Source organism: Mauremys reevesii, linkage group 4 (genome assembly GCF_016161935.1).
Source record: "Mauremys reevesii isolate NIE-2019 linkage group 4, ASM1616193v1, whole genome shotgun sequence".
Taxonomy (NCBI): domain Eukaryota; kingdom Metazoa; phylum Chordata; order Testudines; family Geoemydidae; genus Mauremys; species Mauremys reevesii.
In genome coordinates, this window is record NC_052626.1 from 83,955,974 (window position 1) to 83,979,398 (window position 23,425).

Here is a 23,425-nt window from a genome sequence, read left to right on the forward strand (position 1 = left end):
CATAGTTTGGATAGGCAGAACTTAAAGGCAATACTCTAATAGCTAGCATTGACCATTCATGTGGTTTATGGTATACTCCTACCCACTCTGACAACATATACAAAAAAGTTTAAATTGATTTGATTAATGTTTTCCCCTTTGTAACATAAACCTGATTTTTTTAAAGCCTTACAGATGAGAGTAATTTCTGCTTTTTTTCCTAGCAGAAGGAAAGGATAGGGAGTGGGGAGGAGTTTGATGTTGTTGAATCTTTGACAAAGACATCCTCTCTCTAAAGTGTTAGGCATAAATGTTAAATTTATTTTTAAAGTTTAAATGCTTTGAGTAAAAATGCTTTTCCTGCTCAGCTAGGGATGTAAAATGTTAACCAATAAGCATGAGTCTTCTCGGTAAGGTGTTTTGCAGGACTCTGCGGCCAGCCCCACACTATGGGGTCCCAGCTGGCAGCAGCAGGGCCCCGGGCACAGGGCCGGCAGCCAGGACCCCTGGGGCAAGGCAGGAAAGGAGTGGAGTACCCAGGCGTGGGGCCAACAGCCGGGATCCTGGGCACATGGGGTGGCAGCGTAGCCTAACAGTTAAACGTTTAACCGATAAATGTTTAAACTATTAAAATTGTACTTTTTAAAAACAGTTTACATCCCTAGACTCAGCTTTCACTTTCTTGCATCTTGTGATGTTACTATTTCAGTATTCTCATTATCCTGTTCTTCCAAGTTAGACCAGACCTGAATTCCTCATATAAAAAACAGGCAGGAAAGAATCCTTTCCTTCTTTATAATTCTTAAAGCAGAAGTGGGGACCACTCTCCCCACCACCCCCCTAAACCAGAGGAGGCAGCTTAAGCTCTGTATTTCCTGCCTTAGTAGGTTCTTTAATATGGAGAAAGGTCAATTGCTCTGACAAATATGGATAAATAATATAAACAGGTGGTATGTGGGGGGCCTGCACATATAGGGGGTAGTAGATTTGCTTAAAATTAAAAATCTAAATATTAATTCAAAAGATGCTGAAAACAGAAAATTGAGTTAGGAATGTTTTGACCATAAAGCTTTCTCCTAGGAATTCTATGTCAAAGTGAGGGAGAGGAAATAATTTTGGTATCAGTGAATAGAATCCTAAGGGAATTTGAGCAAGGTATATTTTTGAACTGGGGGCAGTTCCTTTACCATACCAATATGTTACAAGAGGAAACTTTCAAATATGTCCACACCTCCAGGAAACCTCCATAGTGTAAGATTTTCCCTTTCACATCATTACAGCTTAAAGTTATTTTTGAGAGAGATGGGCCCAAATGCCATCTACTTTCTTATCCAGCGGTCCGATAGGTAAAAACAGAAAACTGATACAAACATCCTTATACTTTGGAAGAGTTCAGATTTGGATCTGAATTTTGGTTCTCGTGCATCATTTATTCTTCCTTTACACAGAGGTCAATGGGAACTCCATGAGCTGTAAATCAAGGCAGAATTTGACTTTCAATGTTTCCATCACCCAGTGTTTAAGGAAACATTTGCTACGGTGAAAGAAGCTACAATGGCTATAGATTGACAAGAAGTGGCTGATGTGATTAGGGCCACGCCCTCAGGGGCTTGTTCACCTGCACATCTACCAATGTGATAGATGCCATCATGTGCCAGCAATGCCGCTCTGCCGTGTATATTGGCCAAACCGGACAGTCTCTATGTAAAAGAATAAATGGACACAAATCAGATGTCAAGAATTATAACATTCAAAAACCAGTTGGAGAACCCTTCAATCTCCCTGGCCACTTGATTACAGACTGAAAAGTCGCAATATTACAACAAAAAAACTTCAAAAACAGACTCCAACGAGAGACTGCTGAATTGGAATTTGCAAATTGGACACCATTAAATTAGGCTCTAAGACTGGAAGTGGATGGGCCATTACACAAAGTAAAACTATTTCCCCATGCTTATTTTTCCCTCCCTACAGTTCCTCACATCTCCTTGTCAATTGCTGGAAATGGGCCATTTTCATTATTACTACAAACAGTTCTTTTTCTCTCCTGCTGAAACAGCTCACCCTAACTGATCACTCTCCTTATAGTGTGTATGGTAACACCCATTGTTTCATGTTCTGTGTGTGTATGTATCTATATATAGAAATATCTATATAGAAATATCTATATATAGAAATATCTTCCTACTGTATTTTCCACTACCTGCATCCGATGAAGTGGGCTGTAGCCCACGAAAGCTTATGCTCAAATAAACGTGTTAGCCTCTAAGGTGCCACAAGTACTCCTGTTCTTTTTGCTGATTTATAGTGGATTATGAAATTTGGAGTGCCCCAGTTTGTAGTGTGGGTCCAGCTGCAGACTTCTCAGAGGTTAGTAGAGGAAGAACGTAGGTCGTTGGCCGTAGTGTTTCAGTTTGGTCTACAAAAAGTTCTTCAGGTTAATGGGGAAGAGGGTTCTGTCCTGAAGCAAATCTGTATTTATTCCCACCGCCCCCAAAAAAGTATTAAAGAAAAGATGTTTTGTTTTGTTTTTGGCTTCCCAGCTTCCTTCCCACTTGTGAAATTTCAATGACCAGAGCCCCATAGTGCTAGAGAGGCAGAGAGCCCAAGAGTTCTGCCTCTGCACTAACCCATTCCAGCTCTGAGAGCCGGAACTGTCTTTTTTCTCCCCCTACCATTTGGAAAATTCAAATAAAAAAAATCATCAGCAAAACCAAAATTCCCACATAAAATTTCAGTTTTGCAAAAAGGCCATGTTTTGTTGGAAAAATCATTCCAATGACACATTTTTCAACCAGCTCTAGTGGTTGAACCTGAAACCATACAAAACTCTACCGTTTTGACTGTTTTCCTTTGAGTTCAATAGTTAATGTGAATTAAAAACATAAAAGGCACCAATATTTACACCCAGTTATTTGCAGATGCAAAACTATGAGGGCAATTTAAAAAAGTCTGTCTCATATCTATAAGATATCTGCCTTCTGATAACGATACTATTTTCCTCTTCCTATAATGCAAATTAATAGCAAGATGCTCTTACCACAGAACAACATAAAAAAGATCTTGACATACAATGTGTAAGTTACTGTGGTTACTTCATTTGATTAAACAATACCCTTTACCACTTAAACTTGGAAAGTTTAGCCTTAAATTTAATGTGAACGAACTGATTAAAAATACATTATAAATAATTCTTAATTTACATACTTGATTACTTTTTTTTGACTAACTTTACAAGATCATTATTGAAAGAACGCAGGAGTAAAAAGAAAGTAGAAAATATTTAACTATAGCCTTTTCTATTTAAAAATACAATATATTACATGCTCACAGTACTTTCATTGTGCAAAACATGTACTGATACTGTGTGGTGTTGTATTTACTCAGTTTGCTTTGTACTGTTTGCTCTGTACTGTTATGAAGAGTAAAACAGACAATAGGTACATAGTTGGTTGTAATGCTTTAAACAAGTCATTTGCAGAAATTAATGGACATTAGTTTGCTTTTATAAAAAAGAGCCAATTTTAATCCTAAGCACTAAATAAGGCTTTTCCAGTATTGAGGACTTCTTAATGCATTTACAATTCGTTTCCAGGGGCTAAATCTTCCAAATCACAATGGTAAGATGCATGCAACATGTTGTACTGGAAAAATATATCCACAAAACAAGTTTAACAGCCAGACATCCTGGTCAAAGTTGGTCCTCTGACACTTCAAGTTTTCTTTGTGGGGCAAACAAGTTTCCTCGTGAAATTCCATCCACACCGTCTGAATCTGCAGGAGATGAAGCAAAACTAGAAATTGCATTCGGCCCTCCAGGCGTACGGAAAAAATTTTCAGTCACTGGCTGTGGCTCTTCGGGTTTCACTGGAACAGTAGTCTGATTGGAAGGGAAAAGAACATTTGTTTCATTAGAGGCACATAAAACTAGAAAGAAACGTAAAGCTAAAATTTTGAAAAACCTTGTAAGAAAGACTTTATAAAAACAATCTGACTAGTCTATTCTGACACTCTCAGTATATTTGAAAGAGTGTATTTATACCTGTCTTATGAGAGTGTCATTTGTCCCTTCTAATCCCATGTATTATTTATAGAGCAAAGATTTATGAACACCCCTTAGGCAACATGATGTCCTGCAAAACATGCAGACAAAGTCTGCTCTCAGATTAACTATGCATATTATCCTACTCCATGGATTAGTGCATATCTGAGGTAGAACCAGGAGCTGAAACTTAACATTAAGTACATAAACAACAACAACATGAGAGGAATAAGAGTTCAAGGAGAAAGAAAAAGAAAGTAAAATAGAAAATTTCCTTTTTTTGGCCTTGATAAATGCCATCTTGTCCTCTCAAGGTCATTCAAAACTGCTATTGCTAAAATGTCTTAGGTCCTTGCTAAACCTCACTCTTTACATTCCCCCAACTGGATCCCTGTTCTCTACAACAAACAAGTTCTTTGTCTGTCTCTTAAAGACTCCTCATGGCTTAGTCCCACCCAACCTACCAAGGTATCGAGTTAACCCCTCCATCTATTCTAGCAATCGGGGTGGATAAAAGTCTATTAAAAATTAAAAACAGTTTATTTAAATAAGATTCTTTTTATTAAAGTTTATAATACAAATTTAATTTTTAAAAATAGATCATATTTAAAATCGTTTAGAATTAATTTTAAAAGTAATGTACGCTGCCAAGTTTTAAAGTCAGTCAAACCACTGAACTGCTGGAAGTCACCCCTAAGCAGCTGGACTCAGTTTATTGAAACACTATGCCAGCTTTTGAGAGTTGTAGGTGCAGAGAGAACATTTTCTTCATATCAGTTCATTGAACTAAATTAGTTCAACGATTGGTTCATTCAAAATAAAGAAACCAATTAGGAGTTGAAAAAGCAGAAAAGCCTGTTTCATCAATCTATGTATAAATATTAGATATAAGAGCATGAGATCTACTAATTAGAAAATCTTGAGGGACATGGTGACCAGAAACAATCAGTTCAATTCTCTAACTACAGATACTTTGTTAACGGATCAGTTAGTTTTAACTGGCAAAACATGTTTTAATAAACTTTGATAAACATTTTTACTTATGTTTCCAACACATTGTTGTTAGTTAAATAAAACTACCTTAAAACAAATTAAAGTGCTCTTTTGTGCTTTTTAATTTACTTTTAAATTTCCAAGTTTGACACTAATCGCAATTACAAAAATTAATCACTTAGTAAATAAGAAATACCTCATTCCTCATTTCTTAACAAATAAAATGTAAACATTAAGAGTCTGAATAAAGGTAAGTTAAGCTATACAATATAGCTTTAATATGTATAGATACAGTGAATTCTGCTGGGTGGCAGACAAACACCAAACTTCATGTAAAGGCTATATTTAGTTGCAAATCAACAAGTTTTAACTAATGAGAATCAATCTTGCAACAAATGCAAAATAAGATTAAAATCTATTATTTAAATAAAGTTTTCCTGATTTCTGATTTAAACCATGATTAAAACTGGTGATTTAAATTGCTTTGATTTAAATCAATCCACACCGCTAGCAATAATACCAATCTTTATTGTGCATTACTCAAATTTTCCTTGATTGTGGCTTTTAGGCACTACTATACATAAATAATATCCAACACTTAAAAGAAGATGGAAAACTTTTATTTGACAGTTATCTTACCTGCTGTAAAGGAATTACTGCACCTGATTTTCCATTTATGTCACACTCAGTTATCTGTGATTCATTTTTAAACACTCTTCCTTGTTGCAAGCTCACATTCTCTGAAACAGGACTAACATGCTCTGGTTTTGGAGAGATTGGCACTGGCTGAAGCACAGGATTTGGAGAAACTTGCACACCAGCAGGTATAAGTCCTAAGTGCTGTAGTGTAAAGTTCAGAATTGAAGAGCTTGGGTTTTGGACAGGATTGCTATGGCTTGAATTAAGACACGAGCGGTTTACTACAGGTGTAGCAGCTATAGAAGACGGTGATACCATTAACTTCAAGGGTGTGACATGAAAAGCAGGAATATTAACTGCTGTAAATTCTGAAGCTGTCACTGGAACAACACCTATAAAAGAAAAATGAGATGGAAATTAAAAATCAACCTTTAACAGATGAGGGGCTTGTCTACACTGCAGTAGAAGACCCGTGGCAACGAGTCTCAGAGCCCAGGTAAATTGACTCGGACTCAGGCTGGGGGGCTAAAAATAGCATTGTAGACATCCCAGCTTGAGCTGTAGCCCAGGCTCCAAAACCCTACGAGAAGGGAGGGTTTCAGGGGCCAGGCTCCAGCCCGAGCCCAACTATCTACACTGCTAGTTTTTTTTCTTTGCAGCCTGGGCCCCGCAAGACTGGATCAGTTGACCTGGGCTCTGAGACTCCCTGCTGTGGGTTTTTTATTGCACTGTAGATACACCTTGGGATTCCTACAGGTGAAATCCATCCCTGGTAAAGGTTCACTGACTTCTGTTGGGTGAAATTGGTCCACAATGCTGAAAACCAGAGAGCTTAAATGTATATAAATACTTATATATTGTGTATATATACACACCTGCAATGGGTGAACTGTAGGTCATGTGTGGCAGCGAACATATCCCAGACTTTTCCTTGTTAGAAAATATGGCCTCGTTGCCATGCTGCGTGCACTGAGCAAGAGGAATAATATACCCTGAAGGAAACAAGGTCTGAAAAAGAAAGGATAATCTTTTTGTACAGGTGCAATAAGAAACATATTCATGATGTGTTTCTAAAGGGATGATTTTTATTCCACAAGAAAGCCCTTATTTTTCACTTTCCCCACCTTCTAGGTCCTATGCTGCATCCGTTTCTGTTGATTGACTTCTGCCAGAGGCTTGGACAAGACCCCCTCAAACCCAGATCTTTAGTTGGCTGCAATCTCCATTATGTAACTCAAAGCCCTCCTCTCCTCAAGAAGTAAGAGTGTGCTGCATTTCTGTTAACCTCCAATTAGGCCAGACATGTTTTTAAAGCACATTTTGACAGTTTTTTTGAATGCACAATTAGACAAACCAGAGTCTGGACTCAGATGGCAACATCATTCCATTCTCAACTCAGATGAGACTTTTGATGCAAGAGTCCAACATGAGTAAAATACCTTTTTGATATAAAAGTTTGTTTGTGCCAAGAGAACTCACATCTCAGCCCAGACACAGATAGACACATTAATGATGAGACCCACTGTGGAGTGCTGAGTTTTGCAAATGAGCAAGAAAGCAAACAAACAAAAGTAGATTGCTCATTTATTCTGGCACGGGGTTTATAAATATTTTAACGTTCTATTAAGAAATATACTATATTTAAAAAAAAAAAAAAAGGGAACCAGATTTTAGAATTACAATATCTCACTATATGCCAATGCCATTCAATTTGAGCATTGTCCTATGCTGTTCAATCAAAAATTTTAGAAGTTAAGAACTATAAGAAGTGTTTGGATTAGTCACGTGAGAATTCACATGCTTTTACTGTAAACCAAATAAACCTTTGATATGAAGCATAAGAGGAAAATTAAAGACTCTCCAGCAGAATTTCTAATGAAGTCAATTTATCAGATCAGCAATATTTGTAATGGATGTGGCTTAAGTCTTTTCTACCTCCCCTGTTTGTGTGCCTAATACAGTAGAGTCCTATAAGAAACAAAAGCTTAAGAGTAGACTGTAGACCAAATGCATCAGAGGTTTCCTGTATGTATGCTCTGACTGTTAGATTTCAGCTTCTGAAAGTAATAAATCTTTGGGAAGTTGTACTTTTCCAATTAGTGGAAAGTATACCTCATGAGCAGGAACAGCAAATGCAACAGGCATCTCTGGTGTAGTACTGGCTCTGCTTTTATCTTCTGAAAGACCTCTCCTTTCATGATCAAAGCAAATTTCCATATTTGGATCTAGTTTCTCAGATTTGTTCTGGCTTCCCTCTTGGAAATTATTGATTTCAGGCTCCAAGTGCACAGCTCTAGAAGATGATCTTTCACCCTTAAGAAAATCTCCCTGAAAAATTATGTAGTACATACAAACAAAAAAACAAAGACATTTTAAAGATGGGGTTTAGATATCTACAGTAAGTGTAATTAAGAAGTAGATATTTTTAATAATGTATTTGCTTTCATTATATTAGATATTTTAATTTTAAGTCTCAAAAACTGATTTCATTCATTAAGCTTTTGTGGATACTACTGGAAAAAGCCCGATCTTAAGGAGCCATAGCATCAAACCCCACTCAATCACTCTGTGCTGTAGGAGCCTAAAGTACCAGCACAGTAGGCTGGTCACCCACCTGTGCCCCCACCAGCATACTAGATGTTCCTTGGTTGGGAAGGAGCATGGTCAGAACACACTGCACTGCACTGATGAGCTAGAGCTGTTCTAGCAAGCACAACTTAGAGAACAGCCTAAGGACTGCTAATGTGCACTAGGAGGCCAAAGGTCATCAACTGTCCCCAGGATTGAGAAACAAGGGTCAGAAAGACATCCATGTCCCCATTCTTCAAGTGCACCAGCGCAGCTCACATATACCTAGAGATCTGGAACAGAAAGTTTCAGCTTCTTATTTTCTTAATAGTTTGGTTCATGGTATATAGCCCATATAAGGTGTCAGGAATTAATAACACTAGATCGGGGGTGAGTAAACGTTTTGGCCTGAGGGCCACATCCGGGTATGGAAATTGTATGGCATACCATGAATAATCATGAAACTGGGGGTAGGGGCTCCAGCTGAGGTTGCGGGCTCCAGGATGGGGCCAGAAATGAGGAGTTCAGAGTGTGGGAGGGGCCTCCGGCAGTGGGTTGGGGTGCAGAGGGGGGCCCCTCCAGCTGACGGTACGAGCTCTGGTATGGGGCCGTGGATGAGGGGTTTGGGGCACAGGAGGGGGCTCTGGGCTGGGATCAAGGGGTTCAGAGGGCAGGAGGGGAATAAGGGCTGGGGCAGGTAGGAGTGCAGGGGGGCTCAAGGGTACAGGCTCCAAGCGGCACTTACCTCCAGCAGCTCCTGGAAGCAGTGCCACGTCCCTTCTCCGGCTCCTATGCAGAGGCACAGCCAGGGGGTTCTGTGCACTGCCTCATCCACAGGAGCCACCCCCACAGCTTCCATTGGCCGCAGTTCCCAGCCAATGGGAGCTGCAGAGGCGGGGCTTGGGACAGCGTGCCTGACTGCCTCAACATGTAGAAGCCGGAGGGGGGACACGTCGCTGCTTCCAGGGAGCTGTGTGGTGCCACAGCATGCATAGAGCGGCACAAGCCCCGACCCTGCTTTCTGGCGGGAGCTCAAGGGCTGGATTAAAAGATCTGATGGGTCAGATGTGGCCCGCAGGCCATAGTCTGCCCACCCCTGCACTAGATACAAGTCCTTGAAATACTTAAAATGTTATATCTCTACTTTCCCTATCAACATCCATAAAGCCAACAATGAATGCCATTCACTATGTGAGCTGAGAAGTGCTTGAACTACTCCAGAAAGACTGAATCACATCCCCTGGCAGACAGCAAATCAAGTTACCAGATGTGGTTTTTGATTATACTTTTAAAATGCTCTGTAAACACTTCTGGGTGGGGTTATTTTTCTGAATCAAACTTTATTTTTTAAAGAGAGAACCTGATTCAAGGTTCAGCCCTCCAAAGATATGCTTTGACAGAACTATATATTGTATCTGTATGTTTTCCAAGCACCAGGCAAACCATGAACAAAGGATTGATAGACATTCACTCTCAAAAAAGGCAAGTTCAAGATTCACTCTTATGAATATTTGCATAAATTGGAATTACAGGAATTTGAGCAGCCCCTTAACTCAGTGCAATCTTTCCACCTATGTCTCTCCCCACCACCTTCAAACAAGAAGCACTCACTCTGTAAGACTGGTGATATCTCTTTGTGCAGCCAACCACTGGTGGGCCTGTAGAACAATGTACTTCCATCAAAGTTTAAGAACATTTGTACAAAACTCAACCAAAGGATTCAGTTTCCACAATTGCTCCTGAAACCTTGTTCTATACAATGCTTTTATATATGGCTTTTATTAGGATCCCAAGCACTCTGTAACATTATGTCATCACACTACCATATTAAAGTAAAAAACTATACCTTTTCTTGTATTACTTACTGTATAAACATCTTCAAGACTTTTCTCACCACTTCTACATTTTTTAATTGAACTGTTCTCCTGTAATGCTTGAGATCTTTTAAGGCACCTCTCTGGTGTAAACTCAATTTTTGTAACTTGTCTCTCTTTAGCCACCAAGTTCCCAGCATCACCTTCACCTGTATTACTGTCCCTCTCTTCAGTGGTCATTTGATTAAATGGTATTTTTGAATTAGCATCAAAAACACTTGTAGTTCCAGTCACATTGGGACAGGGCACAGACTGTAATGTAGTCACAGTCTGGGCTTGGGAAGGATGCAAATATATTGCATATGAAATAGCAGAATGGGTTTGAGGTAGCATTACTGGAGAAACTGAATTGTGGATAAGAGGCAGGACCCCCAGTGGCTGAACAAGAGATGGAGTTTGACAGGATGATGTAGTATTAGGTTCACATTTCAGAAGAGATTCATCACTAGAGGTCAATTTACATTCTAAGGTAGATCTTGTCAATTTCATCTTTAATTCTCTAAAAGGAAAAAACAAGAAATACACACTTAAATACATTCAGAAGTGCCCTGGTCATTTTATGTCACGACAGAAAAATGGAGTAACTTGAGGTAATTTTCACTACTCCATCCATTAAATAAAGTGAAAATGATGCTACTGAAAGTTATTGAGTTTAACAGTTATCGGTTGGCTAACTCTAGTTCATAATAGCTGACTAAATACACCGCAAGCTTGTTGGCCCAATGGTGAAATAAGCTTTCCACTATAACACTAGTGTAAACATACCTTGATTGTCCTTCTAACTGCTGTTTACAAATTGCTGCAAGCTGGGCCATTTTACTTGGCAAGGATGATGAATTTTGATCATTATCTGCTTCGGGGGAAAAAAAAGCCATAAATAGAAGTTGGATTCACTTTTAAGAATGCCTATTTATACAGTTTGCATGGTTTAAGTGTTTAGTAACAGGGTATAAAGCCTTCCATCTCCATGTTGCCATTCAATTACAGTTCAGGCTGGATAAGTCAGTTGGATAGTGGCTTAAATTGGAGGCCTCAGTTCAGTTCTTTGTAGAGAAGCATCCACAAAAGACAACATGAGGCACTAATTAATACTTTGGCTGGCAGACTCTGAGCCCAAGAACTGCATTTAAATGAAGAATAAATGGTCATCTCAACTTTAAATGTGGCCCTTTCAGAAGGGGGCTGAGCCATAGTTAGGCGTGGCAGGATTGGATTTTTATCAGTAAATGTCAGGAAACGTTAGTTTTGCTGACAAAAAATATTTCCATCCATAATCAAAATGGATAGGCAAAGAAAGAAAAATTCTACGCGAGAACTTAGAATTTGATTTAAGGACATTTACTTTGTATATTTTGGCACGTGATGTTGACAATATACATTTTAACGGTTATAAAGCTTTAACTGTTTGAATTTCAGCATCTACTATAATTAAATAATAATTCTCTGACTCCCCAGAGTTTCCCCAAATGAGAAAATTTAAAAATAGATAAAAACAGCAGAGGCTGCTTAAAAATAATCAATATTATCGGTTGAAGTTATAAAAATATAAAAATCTAATTGTGCCAAACCTAGCCATAGTGCAGAGAAAGGTTCAGTATGCATATCCATAGAACATATTCCTAACAGAATACTTAAGGCTATTAAACACAACACTATAAAAAAGTCAAAATGAAGTTATGTAAAAATTAATTCATTTTCTTCTTTAATAAAAAAATACTTGTGGAAGCACACAAGCTATGTAACAGGAGCAGGCAATTACAAATAGTGAGCCAAATTTGGACCTGGGGTAAAGAGTTGTAAAATGTTTGCAACTCTATTGTTGCACCTACTGACTCCAGGGCTAGATTTGGTCCATCAAAGAGGGAACAGCTTCCTATATTTTGTTATATGGATTAGCTTCAGAAGACAAAGCAGGTGGAATCTGTCCTCATTATCAATCTTCTCAGGCCTCAGATGTAAAGCACTGTACATATATTACTAAGTGCCAAACTTCTCTGTTGGCTCCCATTATGCCTGTTTTTGACAGTATCAGTCAATCAGAACTTGTGTTTGTATTTCAAGTATGAACACGCCCTTTCTTTTACCTGAAGAGGTTAAACATCAATGTCTATTTAACAAGAGATCCCATACAATATGTTAATAGCATATCCATTGTTGTATGCACTGTTGTTGTAGCTGTGTAATCCAAGGATATTAGAAAAACAAGGTAGGTGACATATCTTCTATTGGACCAACTTCCGTTGGTGGGAGAGACAAGCTTTCGAGCTACACAGAGCTCTTTCCCAGACATGAGGAAGGTACTCAGAGAGGCACAGCTAAATACAAGATCATGGACTAGAAGGAACCTCGAGAGATCATCTAGTCTAGTCCGCTACACTCATGGCAGGACTAAGATTGAACTATCTGAACTCACTCTTTCACCCACCTTATCTCTCTAACAGCCTATCCAGAGTAAGATACTGCAGTTTGCTTTTCAACTACATACTTGTGCTTGTCTTGCTGGGGCTGCTTGGAGCAGAATGGATCTTCCTCCGGTCACTTTCTATAGTCTTTACTAGCTTTATTAGAGATGGATGCCGAGTGAAGCTTTGCTTGCCTCTTGAAGGGAAGAGATTTTTTGAACACTGCTCTTTGGGAGATTTAGATTTTGCAGAATTAGATGGAATCAAGGAAGTCGTAGTAGTTACAGGTTTTGTATCTAAAACAGAAAATGTAAAATAATATCACATATAACCTGAACAATAAAACAGTTCTTTTAATATTTGTTTGGTGATTAGCGTGTAGGGATTATTTGACAAACTGGAAAAAAGAGCCTTTAGAGAAAAATTCAACTGTCCTTTGGCCTAAGCTTTTCACAGGGAAAAACCAATCATGCCAATCAAGACAGCAGAAAGAAAGCAAAGTAGTACACCTACCCTGAATGCCTGGTAAAACCTCTGGTCCTGTCCATTTGAATGCTGGCTTTCTGCCTTTCTCCTCTGTAACATGAACCTTCTTGATAAGCTCAAGACTACTGAGAACATTAGCTATGTCATACAGTCTCCTAATTTTGGCTGAAATAAAACAAATATATTAATGAATTCTGTATAGCATTTCTGGGTTCATTAGAAGCACACTTTAAGTCATACTTATTTCACATTAGGCTAAAGATGCTTCCCCATCCCCCAACATGCTCTTGTATTTATGTTACACAAAATCAAAAGCAACAGATGAGGTTACTCAGACTGCAGTCACTCATTTTGCAACTCATACGAGGAACTCTATTTTGGATCCTTCAAGAACAATTTTGTCTTCAACCAAGCTTTTTTTCAATACTTGGGCCTCTATATTGTGCAAACATGGAGAAACCTTACTCTGAAAGCCAGCAGCTAGAAATAGGTTGGAGGAGGAACAGAAATATCCTAAAGTACACTGGAATCATCATTCACCTGCAGAATCTTTCAGTACACCACAATATTCTAATTAATAATTTCAGATACCACTACCATAGTTTTAAAAACCAACTGAACTACCAACAAAGAGCTTGACTTCAACCAGAACATATCCAAGCCAAGTTTCTCCCATTGAAAAAATACAAAACCTGGCAAATCATCCACAAAATTCAAGGCTATCCTTGTTAACCAAGAGTGTGGTAATACATTAGTTACGTTTACAAAAAGATACCATCTCCCAGCAATGCCCTTGGAATGCTTTTTGTCGGACACACCAGTTCCTGGGGGAGAAAGAAAAAACACACACATCCTAATAATTTTAACATGATGCAGTGGAAAGGAAACTACTAACTGAAACGACTGAGACCTGATCCTGTCATTACTCCACATGCACAATTCACACAAAAGCCAATGGGAGTTTTGTCTGTGAACCAATGACAGGACTGAGGGTTTACAAATAAAATACCAATTAAGGAGATATGAACTATTTGTGTATACACAGAATTAGAGTTGACAGAAACAAAATTTTAAATTCTACTTCCTCCAATGAGATTAACTAGTGCCTGGACTTCTAGAAATCTCTCTAGATTTCAACCAACAGAGCTACACGACCAAAATGAAGACCTGTCTACTGCAGGGACACTCAAATCTTTGTGACAGATGGTGGGGGAAACAAACAAACAAAAAAAATTCATAATGAAAAAGACAATTACCAATAAGCAACATGATGATGTCACTTCATAATTAGGGCCCTACCAAATTCACAGCTGTGAAAAAACTCATCATGGACCTTCACGGTCATCTAATCTCCCCCATGAAATCTAGTGCCCAGCTGGGGATGGTGAGGGATGAGACTTCCTCTTCCCCTGCAGGGGTGCTCCTGGGGCGGGTCAGACCCACCTCCAGGATCTCCCCCAGCCATAGGAAGGTCCATGGTTCCAGCTGTTGCCTCCCTGCACAGAGAGGCTGCAGCTCCAGCTGTCTCACACACACACACACACACTCCAGTGGGAGGTTGCTGGAAAACCGGACATATGGTAGCCCATACCCTACACCTTCACTTTTGTGCTGCGGTTGGCGGTGGCTTTACAACTGAGGACCCAGCCAGCTGCCTTCCCCTCTGGCTGCCCAGCAACAGGGCAGAAGTAAGGGTGGCAATCCTATGTCCCCCTACAATAGCCTAGTGATTTCCCCCCCACCCTGACTGCCTTTTGAGTCAGGACTCCCATGATACACCATGAAATTTCAGATGTAAACATCTGAAAATGACCAATTTAAAACCCCCTGGCTGTGAAATTGACCACTATGGACTGTGAATTTGGTAGGGCCCTATAAAATAGCTTTGTTCAAGTCTTCCTTATATAATCTTTTGGTTGCCTCTCTACAAATAGATCCTGGGGACACCTAGTGTTAAAGGTATAATTAGTTCCTGTATAACTTAATTAGAAATATATTATTGGAAGAGAGAGATTCCCCTTACATTTCACAATATGCAACATTGTGTATAGGAATTACATTTTGCAAGAATCCCTAGAAACAACAGCTGTAATAGCAAATCAAATGGAATATTCCATTTAAGAAAAATCAAAAACAGATTATCAGAGACAAAACTTACGTAAATACAGACTCAACCGAGACAGCTCCAGCAGCATTTACTTACTTTTAAACTTGCTTTTATCTAAATCTTCTATATGGTCCTCTCCAATCAAAATTTTAGCAGCAACTTCAAGGCTCACTATTTGAGGAGTTGATACAAGAAACAGCATCACAAATTTCTGACTCATCACTCGTAAAGACTTGTCTTTCCTGCTGTTTACTGAAGCTGTACGGAAAGGAGAAAGGATTAAAATGTATCAAGTGACATCTGAAATGAAAGTTCTGAAAAATATTTCAGAAATTAAGTAGCAAAAATGTTTGTCAACAAGAATCATGGTCTTAATTAAAACAGCTGAAAAAGAATGACACTTTTGCATAACATTTTTGCTGCATTTCAGGCTCTAGGATTTAAGAGATTTGTTTCCCTAGGTTTGGATATTTTTAATTACAGATGTATACTCTTCTTGGCATTAATAGAAAATCATTACCTGCTCGAAATTCCATCCCTGGGAGTTCAACAAAACACATTTCTGAATGCTCATTTGGGCCAACAGGTTTTGTCGCCATCTCCTCATTTTTGTCACCATCTAACTCAAACTCATATTCTCTCTTCTTGATCATCTCAATTTGTTGTGTGTATTTGTTCTCTTCGCCAACTTTTTTCAAAGTCTGCAGTGTTCTGTTGAGATTATGACGCCCGTACCAAGCGTATCTATTTTTGGCAAGGCGGCTCACCATATGCAGGCTCTCTAGCACATTCACAATATCATATATGCGTCTACGTTCAACATCTATAAGGAGGAAGAATATTAATACATTCATCTTAAAATTTGGATCATGTAGTATTGTTCTCAGCATATGTTTCTATGAAGTTGGTTTACCCAGTATGGTGATTTAAGGAACTATCATATTCTGTTAATATACACAGTCCACACCAAATCACATCTTATTTTGATGTCACACTTGGGCAAGTCTTAAATTGTAAATGCAGCTAGAGAACCACCCCATTTCCCACCCATCCAATCACTGATCATACCCATAATTTGGAGACCCAAAAACTGGACTCAAATTATTTCCAGTAGTTGTGGTAATTATTTGTATGTTCTATATAATATATAATTTAAAGTTATTTTTCTTAAAATGTTCTGAAATAAGACAGTATGTACAGAGGAATAACCATTTTGTTAAACAGATTTCCATGGCAAACTCAGAAAAGGATTGTTATAAAAATGGAGGATTTCTCTTTTCTTAAGGGGGAAAAAAAAGGAATGAACTAAAATTAGTTTGAGTGTGCATTTTGAAAAGTTTTCATAATTTAACTGTGAAAATACATACCAAAAATGAGATGCTAGCTTTATCAGCATATTCATAGGAACAGGTCAGTACATATTCCCAATCATAAACACTGTAGTACACGCACAGACTTACTAAGCTCTTCTGCTACTTCATCAAGGCAAATATCACTATTCTCTGCAGTGCTGGGGTAATTAGGATATCGAGCTAAAAATTTGTGACACAATAATCCTAGACTTTTCTCTTTACGGCTTGGTTGAGATTTCTCATATTCATCTCCTGATAAATGCTCCTGCACAGAAACAAGGAAACAGGAATTCAGTGTTTTACGTAAAAATGCTAAATTTGACAGATTTACTGCTAGTGTCTGGGACTGATGAACAATACCAAGTGCCTTATCCTCAACAGCTAGTAAGCCTCAAAATAATAAAACTAGCAAACAGTGTTTGCTATGTTTAACAATTAAAATGGTATCACAAATAGCTAATATTCCAGATTTAAAATCTAAACAAAGGTGGTATATGTTAAAGTTCACTGAACAAATACAGATTCCTAGGCCAGAAGATACCATTGTGATCATCTAGTCTGACTTCCAGTATAACATACAACTTCCCCAAAATAATTCCTTTTGAATTAAAGTATATCTTTAAAAAAATCTAGTATCTAGACATGCATCAAGACAATAGGCAACCCCCAGTTTAATTTACAAAAATCTTTACAACATACATGTAAACAGTGTTTTGTCTCTACGATTTCACTTCTGTCAAAAAGTCCCTTTTTTTGTTCTCTGTTTCTAATCTCAGGACTAGCCGCGCTGATCAGTATTTTAAGGTTAGCAGTGGGTGTCCATGGATCTCCAGGAGGCACTTCCTGAGACTTAGGGGGTGTTGTCAGAGGTCCAGAATCAGGCTGTATTTCCGTTAATACTGAATATGAGGTAGCTGGCTGTTTCAGAGGGGTTTTCAGTATCCTTCTTTGTGGCTCAGAAGAGTGATTTTCCTGACCCCAAAATAAGAAAAATAAAATAAAAAAATTATATCTCATAAAATCAGAGTAATGTCATATATAAGACTACACTCCAATACTGTTCTTTATTCTAGTCAACTACCAATCAGTTTATTCTCTTGGGTAGCCTATGGGAACATTTTGAAGTCTTTACTCAAGTTAAGACTTCTATTAAGCCAAGGAAGTCTTGGCTGAATAAAGTCTGCTACGCTGACCCTGGGTTTATAGCATGCAATATGGCCTTTTCCAGCTTGCATCAAGTAAAAAAAAAAAAAAAAAAAAAGAACTTAAAATAAAACTCAGATTGACTGTTAATCCAATGCAAAAATGCTAGTTTACCTGTTTTGGGGGGAATAATGCCAAGGATTGTCAGATAAATGTTAAAAACTACTGTTGATGAATAATGTATGAGTCTCCCCCCCCCCCAAGCTGCCCGTAATCCCTTTCACTGAAGAGGGGTAGAGTGGGGGTAACTACCAGTAAAAGGAAAAGACAAAAAATAAGGGCCATTCTAAGGAATGGGCATGCTTCTTTAGATGTTCAACATTTTATAAGAGCTGCCTCTTTTTTTGATAAGTAAATCTAGAGAGTTTCCAGCACAGGGACGATCTTCTTGCTATGAGAAATGAGACATATGGCAAATTTCAAATCTGTTGCACCAATGTGAGCTGATTCTTGCTGCAGGATGGAATGGCTTGCATCAGGCAAAAAAACAAAAAAAACCAAATACTAACTCTGATGTCCAATGAAAGGTTCTCTTGGGTTAATGCTTGAGACATTTACTTATCACTTTTGTATAACTGAAAATAACATGTAACATACATATAGCTCGGTCTGTACAATTCAAGCTGTGTATTGTTTCTTCTATGTTTATTTGATATACCGTATTTTTCCATGTATAAGATGCCCCCGTGTATAAGACGACCCCCACTTTTCTAACCCAAAATTCAGAAATCAATATTTTAAACATAAAACAGAACACATTTTTATTTAGTAATTAGGCAACATTTACATACCAGTACTATGATATTATGCATCACACTTAGCTTTGAGCAAATCACTTTATTCAGCCTCTATTGCATCACTGCTTCTTCTTCATCACTATTAGTTTCGAACATGTCAGTTTCTTCAACTTCTATTGCATCACTGCCGTCTACTGAGTTACTGTCTATATATATGAGATCAGCCTCAGTTCCGTCCATGGCATTGCTGATTCCACATTTCTTGAAGGACTTCACAATCACCTTTTGTTTGACGCCATACCATGAGTTTAGAACCCAATTGCTAACCTCAGTAATGGTTGTTTTTTTCACTCTTCCTGACGGTGTCAAGTTACCACCTGCTTTTTGAATCCATCTACTCCATTCTTCTCTCATCAGGGCTTTAAATGGCTTGTTGATTGAAACATCTAGTGGCTGTAGCTGACCTGTAAGTCCACCAGGAATAACTGCTAGCTGTGTTCGCAAATCCGATGCAACCCTTTTTGTCTTTTCTGTTAAATGTGCTCGGAACTGATCAAAGACAAGTAGAGCTGGCTTCTTTAAGAGCCCTCCAGGTCTTCTGGACCAAACCTTTGCAAACCAAATGGCCATAATGTCTTCATTCATCCATCCCTTCTCATGAACTTGCACAATAATGCCAGGTGGTATGGTCTCTTTAGGATATGTTTTCCTCTTAAAAATAAGCATAGGAGGCAGTTTAGTACCATCTGCACAGCATGAAAGCACAGCAGTATAGTGTGTCTTTTCATGGCCACTTGTTTTGATTGCCACTGTTTTGATTCCTTTCATATCAACAGTTCTGTTGGAAGGCACATCAAAATTGAGAGGCACCTCATCCATGTTTGCAATCTGACTTGGTTCAAAATCATATTTTTTCCGAAGTTGTATGATATAGGAGTGAAACTGTTGGATTTTATCTTCATAAACTGGTGGCATTTTCTGTGCTAACTTTGTTCGTGCTCTCATGGCCAACCCTTCTCTCCTCATGAAATTGAAGCACCATTTTACCTTTCCTGTAAAATCAACAATCTTCATTTCGCTTGCAAACATTCTTACCTGATATTGAATAAGCTTGGTTGACACACATACGCCACTCTGGCGCTGCTCCATAATCCAAGTCTTAAGCCTCTGCTCCAAGTTTGGCCATTTTGCTGGTTTTCCTCTTAAGGCCTTCTTCTTTTTTGGCATCTTAAGGAGTTGTTCTTCCTGTTTTCTCCACTGTCTGATCATACACTCAGTGGGAGGAGGTCCAAACTGTCTCTCTGCAGCTCTATTTCCATGCTCTTTTGCATAACTGATTACATTCAGTTTGAATTTTGCAGAGTAAGACATTCGCTTATTTATTTTTTTATTTTCCGACATCTTTATGGGCTCAGAACGCTCCGACATTACCGGTCCCTGTCGCATCTGCACACTGCCTACACGCTCTCCACCTCCAACGGGACGTGTTCCAACTGGTTTGTTCAGCATCAGTTGACGTCAGTTACATAAGGCTCGTGATTGGGCAGTTTCGCTCGGGATTGGAGGTTAGTGATTGGCAGGATCCGCTCCAGGCACCAGCTGAGCAAGCTGGTGCTTGGGGCGGCATATTCTATGAGGCGGCATTCCACCCAATCCTAGGGCAGCACGGCCATTTTTTTGTTTTTGGTGTGCCGCTCAGGCCGCCCTGTAGGGGGCGGCAGTGCAGAGGAGGGGAGCACCCTGCAGCAAACTGGGCAGGGGGTCGGGGTACAGGAGGGGTGCAGCAGGGTTCTTCCCTCTCCACCGACTGAAGCGGCGTTTTTTCCCCTCCTGCTTTGCCGTTCCGGCCATGCCACAAGTTTTTTTTGTTTTGTTTTCTTTGCCGCTCCGGCCGCGCTGCAGGTGTCCCCCCCTGACTTTGCCGCTCAGGCCCAGGAAGAGGACGCCGAGGTAGGGGTAGAGGAAACGAGGAGGGCCGTGCGCCCTGGCTGGTCTCCGGCCGTGGCCCTGCCCAGCTCCTGCCACGTCCCTCCCCGGCCGCGCGACTCCTGCCCCAGCCCCGCGACTCCTGCCCCCCGGCCCCGCGTCCCCGGCCCCGCGACCGCCGCCGGCCCGCCCCGCCCTCGGCCGCCCAGCTCCGGCCCCGCGTCCCCGGCCGCCCAGCTCCGGCCCCGGCCCCGCGTCCCCGGCTGCCGGGCTCCTGCCCCGGCCCCGCGTCCCCGGCTGCCCGGATCCGGTAGTGCGGGTCCGGGCACTGCAGCGGCCGCGATCCCACCTACCCAGATGCCCGGCTCCGGACACTGCCTGGCCCCGTGGCTCCAGCCACCCGGCTCCTGCTGTTTTGCCACGCGGCCGGGCTCCGGCAGCGCGGGTCCGGGCGCGGCGGCAGCTCCGGCTGCCCAGCTCCAGCTCCGGCTGCGTGGCTCCGGCCGCCCGGCTCCCGTCACATCCTCCAGCTCCGGGCTCCGGCCGCGCGACTCCTGCCCCGGCCCTGCGTCCCAGGCTCCCAGCTCCAGCTGGACTGTAGCGCCGCCAGCCACGTCCAGGCAGCGCGGTAAGGGGGCAGGGAGGGGGTGTTGTAGAGAGGGCAGGGGAGTTCGGGGGGGGTGGATAGGGGTTGGGGGGGTCAGAGGGCAGGGAACAGGGGGATTGAATAGGGGCAAGGGTCCTGGTGGGGCAGTCAGAAAGGATCAGGGGTTGGATGGGGCGGTGGGAGGCAGTCAGGAGCAAGGGTTCCAGGGGCAGTTTCGCAACCACGCGGTTCTCTCCTCGGCTTACTTCCGTGTATAAGACGACCCTCAATTTTTAGTCTAACGATTTTAGGAAAAAGTATAGTCTTATACACGGAAAAATACGGTACCTAGGAAAATGGGGCTCCATTTTAACTGTGACTTAAAGACCTATCACACCTGCCATCAATTTTCCTTTTTATTCCAGACACTTTAAAATAAAGTTTTTCAGACAGCTGTTATTTTACTTTACAGCAAGAGAATATATGGAATTGGTTTAAAAAAAACCCACAACACAATATATTTTGGGCCTACCTCTGTAAGCCCTCCATTCAGTGAAGTTTTACCCCTTTAAATGGTGTTCAACACAAAGAGCTTGCAGGAATACATTCAATATAAATTCAATTACTTAGTAGCAGTAGCAAAATCATAGAAAAAAAGTACAGTAACTAAAGTGGGTTCAATGCAGCTATTGCCGTTTGCTGGAATCTGTGATTTATTCACAATTGCAGGGTTTTTCTTGTCGCCTGTAGAATTAAACCAGGCAAAACCACCACAAGCAGAACAGTCACATTTGCTTTCCCCATCGAGGCTCATTGTCAGCCTGACTCACTATGGCGGGGCAGGATAGTTATAGGGCAACGCCAAGTGAAATGGGTTTTACAACAGAGCCCCGGCAGTTAAACAGTCATATTGGGCAGGGTTAACACATGACTATGGACTGGTCTAAGCTATAGAGTTAGTCGAGGCAAGGCAGCTTATATCAACCTATGGATGTGAGCATCTACACTAAAATTTCACTCCTGCTGACGTAACTACCCCGATTTAATAATTCCATCTCCAGAAGCATAGGGCTTGTCTACACCACTGCACAGGGTCAATCTAAGATACGCAACTTCAGCTATGTGAATAACATAGCAGAAATCAACGTACTTAGATCTACCTACCTCGGTGTCTTCACTGTGGTAACCTGACAGCGGGCGCTCTCCCGTCAACTCCGCTTGCGTCCCTCCTTCTGGTGGAGTACCGGAGTCAACGTGAGAGCGCCCAGCGGTTCATTTATTGCCTCTACACTGGACAATAATCGACCCCCCCCCACTGGATCGATCGCTGCCCGCCGATCCGGCAGGTAGTGTAGACAGGCCGCTAGAGTCAGTGTAGTTAGGCGGTTACTGGCTTCCACCAGCCCCACACTGACACTACACGCACGGCTGGTGGGGACGCACAGCGCCAGGAGCCTTGCCAGGCCACAGACAAGTGATGCAATGACTATGGCAGCTGGGTGCCCACGTAACTGCGGCCCAGCTAATTCTGTAGGGTAGCTATGCCGGCGCGGCGCGGCGTCCGGCTCACGAAGTACCTTCTCCTCGGGGCCCATGTCACCCCCGGGCTCTCCGGGTCCGCTCGCCGCTCCTGGGCCAGCCGGGCTGCGCAGGGTCATGGAAGGCGCGGGGCTCTGGGCAGCGGCGACGGCATCGCAGCACTGACGAGCCCTGGGGAGGGGAACGCACCGGCGGGTGAGGCGGGCGGGAAGCTGGGCGGAGACCCGCGGCCGGTAAGCACCGAGCCCGGCCCGACAGGAGAGGCGGGACCCGCCCGTGGGCGCCGGGCGCCCGGCACCTGCCAACGCCCCCGCGGCAGAGCCCCGCGCGGGGGAGGGGACGGGCTCCGGGACCGCCTCACGCCGCTCGGCCCGCCGCCGCCGCCGCTAACCCGCGCCCTGCGAGCCCCAACTGCTCCCCCGGCCCCACCCCGGCCCCCGCCCGGACACGCACCAATCGCACAGCAGCAGCCAGCGGGGCGCCGCGCTGATTGGCTGGTGGGGAATGGGCGAGGCTCTTCCGGGATCCGGTTTAAACGTTTGGCGCCACTAGCCCCGCGCGCTCGGTAGCCATCCCCGCTAGGTCCAGACGGGTCGCGCCCCACCTGCTCCGGAGCCAGGCCCCGCTGGGATCCCCCAGCGGCCCCCTAACCGGAGGCGAGGCCCCCCTACCTGTGCGGAAGCTGCCGGGCGGGCCCCGCTCTAGCTGCCGGTGCCGCTCGCTGCCGATTTGAATTTAACCCGCTGTAAGAGAGACGCTTCGCCGCTTGCTTACCCAGCGAACGCTCCCCCCTCGTGAGGCGGGGGACAGAGCCCAGCCAATCACAAGCCGACGCCCTACCCGTCCAGCCAATCACAACCCGCAGCCCTCTCTGCCACGCCCACGCCTGACCGCCGAATTGCGGCAAGTTCGGAAAGTTTCTTAGCCTGAAGGTTGGCGGGTGCGGGGCGCGGGAACTGGCGGGTGTGCAACGAATGGGGGTGTGTGTGTGT

At 42.1% G+C, this 23,425-nt stretch overlaps 1 protein-coding gene across 3 annotated transcripts; it reads right to left on the minus strand.

The window, feature by feature from the left end:
- Positions 1 to 3,261: 3,261 nt before the first annotated feature.
- On the minus strand, positions 3,262 to 23,215 carry E2F8 (E2F transcription factor 8). Of its 3 annotated transcripts, none has more exons than XM_039538131.1 (14): positions 23,105 to 23,215; positions 22,472 to 22,604; positions 17,142 to 17,414; positions 16,551 to 16,707; positions 15,611 to 15,913; positions 15,187 to 15,348; positions 13,011 to 13,148; positions 12,581 to 12,793; positions 10,861 to 10,945; positions 10,087 to 10,594; positions 7,766 to 7,981; positions 6,529 to 6,661; positions 5,654 to 6,045; positions 3,262 to 3,859 (listed from the first exon to the last, which is right to left on the minus strand). In XM_039538131.1, exons 2-14 carry the CDS (start codon positions 22,550 to 22,552, stop codon positions 3,671 to 3,673), a joined length of 2,850 nt encoding a protein of 949 aa, XP_039394065.1. In that variant the 5' UTR covers positions 22,553 to 22,604; positions 23,105 to 23,215; the 3' UTR covers positions 3,262 to 3,670. The 3 variants fall into 3 exon arrangements, with proteins under 3 accessions (XP_039394065.1, XP_039394063.1, XP_039394064.1); XM_039538129.1 differs by having other exon boundaries at positions 10,861 to 10,948; XM_039538130.1 differs by lacking the exon at positions 23,105 to 23,215 and adding an exon at positions 22,887 to 22,905 and having other exon boundaries at positions 10,861 to 10,948.
- Between the last annotated feature and the right edge of the window lie 210 nt (positions 23,216 to 23,425).